At 41.2% G+C, this 7,467-nt stretch overlaps 1 protein-coding gene across 5 annotated transcripts in view; it reads right to left on the bottom strand.

The window, feature by feature from the left end:
* Positions 1–488: 488 nt before the first annotated feature.
* ghrb (growth hormone receptor b) overlaps positions 489–7,467 on the bottom strand; it is a 39,876-nt gene continuing 32,897 nt past the window's right edge. For all 5 annotated transcript variants that reach the window (XM_039779303.1, XM_039779302.1, XM_039779304.1 and 2 more), the window contains 4 exons: positions 7,036–7,180; positions 4,610–4,700; positions 4,284–4,353; positions 489–3,439 (listed from right to left, as the gene is read on the bottom strand). In XM_039779303.1, the coding sequence (XP_039635237.1) occupies positions 2,588–3,439; positions 4,284–4,353; positions 4,610–4,700; positions 7,036–7,180 (1,158 nt within the window). In that variant the 3' untranslated portion in view covers positions 489–2,587. The remainder of the gene's footprint in view (positions 3,440–4,283; positions 4,354–4,609; positions 4,701–7,035; positions 7,181–7,467) is intronic.

Genomic DNA, 7,467 nt, shown 5'->3' with positions numbered 1-7,467 from the left:
GAAATATTCATTTCTGTAGGTTGGAGCACAGGTCCGAAACTGATTGCAATTACTAAAAAAATTTGGAAATATGATTATGTTATTGAAATACATTGTGAGGTACTTTAGTATTTCCGTTTGATGCACAAATACTGTACTTTTAGCAACATATCAGAGCAAAGTATAGACTTAAATCAACAAAATGTGTTATATTTCACAGAGCATATATGTGTGTGTTTACATTCAGATTTACATGGTATACATCAATATTTGTTTTACAATAACATTTTACTGTTAATGGATATTAACATTCCAATTTCAACGCAGGACATTTATCTCCTACCTTAGTATTTTACATAGGGTATTTTCCCAATGCATTGCTGCTACTTTGATATAAAAAAAGGTGTAGGCCTACTTCTTACACCATTGAATAAAAGTATTCCTCTTAGTACACTCTAACAACATTTGAAATGTCGTACAAGCTGTTATTAATAACAAGACAAATGGGATAAAGTATGAAAGTTGTTTATTTGTTACACTTGATCAGTTATAACGCAGTAACTTTACAAATTTGCATGAAATGTATGCCAACCAGAAAGCAACTGAAAAATACAAACTTATGCACTCAAAAAGAAAAAACACTGACTGAGCATAAGACTGACAATTCAAATTATTTCGGCTGTCGGCTCTGAAAACATTTCAAAGTTTAGAAAATAAATAAAAAAAAATAGGGTATGCTATGTTAATGGCATCAAAAGAATAAGCATCCAATATTTTCAGGTGATCATTTTACATGCCATGCTGCATTTTACTTTTCATGTGTTGGCACAGACATGATATATGAACCCCAATAAGGCTGAGTATAAAAAAAGGCTGAGTTTCTTATCAGTTAAATAACATTTTCCATGTGGCAATATTGACCGTAAAGCCTGAAAAAGGAATGAAAACATTATGAAAAGCATACAAAAATGTTGGATTCATAAAAGGAACATTCACAGAGTAGATATGACCTGATTTTATCAAAATGAAAGCTTTTGATATGTACAAGATGATAAGAAGGAACCATGTGACGGTACAATTAAATGTACTCTTATTTAAAGCTTATTTCAATATTTTCTATGTGAACACTGAACTAAATGACTACCTATAATGTCAAAGATGGGACTCCTAGTGACAAAACCACAGAAAATTGCCACCAACTCTGCAACTCTTTAGAGCTTTTTAGCCTGTTTTGGCTTATAGCACCAAACTGCAGACACTCAAAATGAGTGACTAGCTGGTGAAGACTGTAGAGCATTTAGCTGCTAGAAGAGACAAATATTTTTCAGAAACCAAACCAGACGAGTTAAAGGAGAGTAAATATTGGACATTAGACAGAAATTTGACTCCAAATGATAGGGACGGCATCGAGAACCGGTTACAACTTGGAGTCGTTTCAAACATTATGTTTCCAATGGAATATTTAGTTTTTTTTAATGAAATCGTTTCGAAAATTTGGTTTAGAATCTGATCATCAGATCCAAGTTTAATGCGCAAGTTTGGGATTTCCGTAGCGGCCAACGTACTTCCGTGGGCTTGTTGTGTTGCAGTTAGGGCTTTAAATTGACACCCGCCAAATGCGGGTAAAAGTAAACTTTGGTGGGTAACATTTTAAAGTACCTAGCCAATTTGGCTGGTGATGAATGAAGCGAGGTGTCTGTTTGAATCGGCAGGGTGCAGAAACGATGCGACAAGTCAGTGTTTCCGGATTGATCTCTTTTCTGCCAAGAAATTTGGGACGGTTTTGTGTGTTTTTGCCTTGGAAAGGTAATATTTATCTGACAACACTGCTTGTGGTGCTAATCCTACATTTCCCATGAACAGTAAGTTGTGATGTGTCAGACAACTGTTAGCCACGTGCCTAGCGATTACGAGCTACGCTGAAAAGGATAAGACGAACGGAACCAAACAAACCACTCGGGCTGAAACTACAGTAAAGTTAGTTAGGCAAAAAAAAAAAAAAAAAAACGTGGCTAGTGGTAAATCTGATTGGCTGGTTAATTAAAAAATCTACAAGCCATGTTGGCTGGTGATTAAAAAAGTTAATTTAAAGCCCTGGTTGCAGTCAGCGTGGCTTTATTTTACATAGAAAAAGCCCAGTAAAACTGCAAATCACCCTTGAATCAAAATACCATTTTCCTCTCATCTGTGAAATGAGCATGTGGCCCGATTCAACTCCATCCCTCAGAGAATCGGAATTGATAAGAACCGGAATCCAAAAGAAGAATCAGAATTGGAATTGTTAGAATCCAAACGATGCCAAACCCTATGAATGATAGACTTTCTCTTTGCCATTTTGCTGAAAAAAAACCCCCACATTTTTACATGCTCTTCCATCCCTCATACCAAACCTGCAACTAACCCTTTACAGCCATGTCGGGGTGGTGGGGGGTGGACAGAGGTGGTGGCAGCTGGCAGGACAGGCACAGATGTCCTCCAAGTATTTTAGGAGACCTGATATTCAACACTCAACCTTGGGCCCCCTTAATAGTCACTCTCCGAGACTGTTCCTAAGCTTATCCGTGCCTTGGATTGAAAAGTCTTAACTTTATGCAAGTTCACCGCTGACCTAGGGCGTGATGCTTCCCATAAGCTCAGGGGTCAGGTAGCCGCCTGGCGTCGGCATGACTTTTGGGATTACCAGCTGGGGGGCTGGTGTCGAGTTGGGAGTCAGTAAAAGGCTGTTCTGCCTGTCGACACCCTCGACCACGGTGTAGACCGGCGCGGGGGAAAGAGGGGACATGGGGGTGCCATCCGATTCGCGGGATGGTGAATAGCTCAAGTCTCCGCCTGTCTGGCAGGGTTCGCTCGTGTCTCCCGTGGACAATCCAGGGCTCATTTTCCCTGCGTTGAGCTCTGAGGTGTAACCGGCGGGATCCGGATTCACCACCAGGAGCCGGAACTGGTTTTTGTCTTTCTCTTTCTGCGCCGCGGCGTCTTTCTCGGTGTCTCGGCTAGTCTGTTCCTCGGGCGACAGCAGCACTTTGCCAGAAGGCCTCACCTCGCTCACTTTGGTGTACAGCGCCTCTCGGCCCGGTGCTACAGACCGAGGCTCCCCGGTTGTGGGGCTCTGGACCGGGGGGCTCGGCTCGCAGGCGGTCGGGCGCGACGGGTCCTCGCATCGGGTTTGGTTTGGGATCAGACGAATGAACGGCGACGCTTCCGGCTCGCTGGGGAGATCGGGGTCACAGCAGCTGGCCCGGCCCGAGTCGTCGTTGTCTCTGAAGCCGATGGACAGGGGAGAGTTGCCGGAGGACAGCGAGCGCTCCACCAGACGGTCCGTGTCCAGGTCCGTCAGTCGCTCGTTCTGCTCCTCTATGTCCAGGTCGATGAATTCCACCCACGGGTCGTTGTAGTACAGCTCCGGCCTCAGATCAGGAGGGCCGCCCAGGATGGATGTCAACTCCCGCAGCTTCCCTTTCTGTGGTAAAGAAAAGAGAGTCGATACGATGGCGTTACGATAAAACACGCTCACGATTAGAGCCGACTAATCCATTAGTCGGCAGAGAGAAAAAAAATCATCGGCAGCTATTTTGATAACCGATTTGTCGTAGAAGTCATTTTTTTGGGGCTTTTTTCCAGCTTTCATTTTTGACAGGACAGCTAGGGGGAGAGAGTGGGGGAAGACATGCAGGAAATCCTCACACCTCAGGTTTATTATATAAACCTCTCAGTACATGTGCGCCTGCTCTACCCACTGAGCCAACCCGGCCACATCGTAGAAGTAATTTTTCACGCAAAAATGCTGTTTTCAACCTCTCGAAGATAGACTTTTCCTGTTCTTTTTTTCTGTTTTATATCATATTGAGCTGATCATTTTCGGGGGGGGGTTTTGGACTGACAAAACAAGACATTTCAAGACATCACCTTGGACTTGAAGTGAAAAGCATTATGGGTTGTTTGTAGTGTTATTGTTGCTAAGCTAGCGAGTTTCTTCAAGTCCTCTATAATGGTGTCTTTTAGCAAACGGTCAGCCCTAAACGTGTTTAGGAATTGTGTGATTATGGTGAAATCATTCTTTAAGTTTTAATTTTCAAAGTTGGGAATGACGACAAAATGTACAGATGACCAAATCGACAGACCAAGGTTTTTATTCTTTTTATTTAAAAAAACTAAACGTAAAAAATTAAGTCAAAAGCTCAGCTGGGAACGTTTTCTGAAAATGGTTTCCCTGTTCCATTTAAGCTGAAGAATCACTTTAATACAGAGTGTACTAGTAAATTAGGACAAGGCATGGTCCCGCATAATAACATTGAGATAAATACCTTGAGTAGTTCAGGGTCAATTCCTCTTATTTTAGGTCCAGGAACAGGAGGCAAAAGAAAAACCATCAACCTTAGGGAAATAAAAAAATAAAACACATAAATAGCAATAAAAAAAATTAAAAAAAACACACTTCAGTATAAACATAGCTGAGCAGATGTACAGGATGTCTCGCTGTTTAATAGCTTTGAAAGACACCCCTGATGATTTTCAAGGTCTAGCAGCCCACACAGTGTACTGCTAACAGAGCAGCAGACTGCACTTCCTCATTTCCTCCAACCTTCTATTCACACCTACACAGAAATCCGGATGGTTGTGAAATACTCACTTTTCCTGCTGCGATATGATCACTAACATCATGATGGTCACTAAGCACAGGGCACCAAAGACGAGCAAGGCCACCACTGGTAAGCTCGAAACTGGGGAAAGAAATGCACACAAATTACGTATATGCTTTCATACATTACATCCGAAAATCATCAATATAAATAAATGGTTTATTGAAAAACAGGCCATGAAAGGCTATGTTTAGGGTTCCTGTTGACAAATCCATGCATCACAGAAGCCCTTTTCAGATATGAAATACATAACATCGCTTATTTTTCTTGCTTTATTTATCTGTTAATGTAGAGGATCTGTCCTTCAGACATAAAATGTTCCGTACAAGTGGCTCAGGCGCTTATTCAGATAAGAGGCTTATGTAAATTTGCCATTGCATTTACTGTTTGTAATGAGGGGGCTGTCTGAAAGGAGCTTTAGAATAACCTGATTCAGACCTGTACCATTCTCTGATATCAAATAGTTAGCATCTTTTATAATTGCTACTGTATTGTATCATATTGTGCATTTTCCTTATAACATAAGATTCACAGCAGAACAGTTTGTGCATCTCTTACAAACATTACATAAATTGTTTGGTCATTCAGTTAGTCCACCACTTGACATGCGTGATGAAGTGTAATTTGTAGTCCCCATACTTTTGACCAAATGATATATACACATTGATTTATGACCAAATAACTGCAAAACTAATGGCATTCCCATCAGCCTCAGCTGTGCATATTTTAGCATGCTAATATGCTAAACTGAAATGAACATTTTGCCTGCGAGCAAACATCAGCGTGTTAGCATTGGCATTGTGAGCATGTTAGCATGAAGATGTTAGCATTTAGCTCAAAGCACTAAGTACAGCCTCACAGAGCCAAGAGGTAGCAAGTCTTTTAATGCAGTAAGCAGCCTTCTTTTACGGCTGCCATCTTTATTTGGGTAAAGAAATGGAGGTACGCCCAAAGATTCTCTATCACTAAAGAGCATTACACGCTGCGCCAATGGTATTAAAGTGCTCATATTATGCTTTTTGGCTTTTCCCCTTTCCTTTATTCTATTATATATCTTTTTGTGCACGTTATAGGTTTACAAAGTGAAAAAGCCCAAAGTCCCCCCCAAAGGGACTTACCATCTCCAAGAGAAAACACTGTTCACAAACTGCTCCAAACAGCTCTATTGTAGTCCAGCCTTTACTTCAGAGACAAACGTGGTCACTTTGTAACACACGTTACAATGCTCGCCTAGCTGCTAGCGTGGCACGCCCTCATACTCTGCTTCTGACTGGCTAGTAGTCCTTACCTAGCTACTGCGCATGTGTGACTCCCAACAAAGATGGAACAGAAGTGAGATGTCTCACTCTGTAGCTAAAACAGAGAGCTCAACACACAGGGTGAAAAGAGGAGCTGCAGCAATGTGCAGTACAACACATTTATGGTGTTTTCTGAAAATTAAACCACGTAAACCTATTCTGGTACAACCTCTAAATACAATTATGAACCTGAAAATGAGCATAATATGAGCACTTTAAACGGTACACACTGCCTGTCTCCTAAATGGCCGTGGCCTCGTTTGAAAGTGTAGTGAACGTCGTGTGGATGGATGAAAAGTTATATTGGCATAATTGATAAATACTTTCTTTTGCTAACATTAGATATTTACACGGCCAAAAACCCTATTTACCATTTTACGAGAATAAGTTGTGTTAAGGCGTTAGCGAACATTAGTTGACGTTAGCTTATCTGTGTTTTAGTGTCAGAATGTCCTGGAGATATGTGGCTTCTAAAAAAAAAAAAAAAACGGGTCCAATATTTATTTTGGTGACTATGGGACGAAAGAATCGGACATAATCTGTGTTCACGCTCACTTCTCCCGTTGGACTAAACTCAGGACCTGCCGCTAGTCTACTAAAAAGGCGAGGCAGTGGCGAAACCCACGTGACACAGATACAGGAAATGACTGTTGGGGCGTCTCTGCTCTAAAACGTCTCCGGTACACCTTGGATCAACTTCTAACTTTTTTTTGTACTGCAAGCAGGACAGAAGAGTCTTTAAGCAATATTGACATGTCTATAAAAAGATAGTTAATACTGAGATAATTGTTCTTCTGCTGGTTTTTGTGCAATGGCTATGGCTTACCGTTTTCATCAATGTAAAATGATCGCTATTTAGGGATGAAATGGAGCTGGATTCACACGTGGCTACTGGTACATGTTCTGATTACAACGTTGAGAAGCTCACACAGGTAATAACTGGAATATTTCTTTTCATGTAATGATTCGGATGCTCAGTGAAAGGAGGCGGGACCTTTTCGGAGAGGGCTGCAGCTGAGCATCACCGTGAATAGACCTCTCAAGGTTTAATGTAAAATTGAAAAACCTTAATAACAGCATGTCTGACAGCTTCGTCTATCCAGGCAGCGAGTGCTTACTTTTAGATGGGACGAGCACAAATAAAGAGTCGCTGAACTCTCCAAACTCTTTCCCAGCGAGCATTTTGCACCGGACCCGAACCTCGTGATTGACGTTAGTTTGAAGTCCATAAATGGAGCGCTGTATGCTTTTCACAAGGTCGACCTGTGGTGAAGAAAATAAGGTTCAATTACCAGAAGCAGTGTTGCAGCATCACCCTCCTCTCTTCTAACAAACATTTATGTTCCATTTGACAATATAAAAAAGTTGACTATGAAAATCAAATCAATGTACATTAAAGTGTTGGACTCTTGGACTGTTGTAACTAAAAGTATGATTTAATATAATACTAAAACTCAACTTAAAAGGGTAACTTAAAGGGGTTTTCTCAAATTGGACCCTATTTTCCTATGTTTTTGTGTCTGAGTGACTGATGGGAACAACAATCTTTG

The sequence above is a fragment of the Perca fluviatilis genome, chromosome 17, assembly GCF_010015445.1.
Source record: "Perca fluviatilis chromosome 17, GENO_Pfluv_1.0, whole genome shotgun sequence".
Lineage (NCBI taxonomy): Eukaryota > Metazoa > Chordata > Actinopteri > Perciformes > Percidae > Perca > Perca fluviatilis.
Note: the sequence above shows the minus strand (reverse complement) of the source record. Positions and strands in the feature narration are given on the sequence as shown.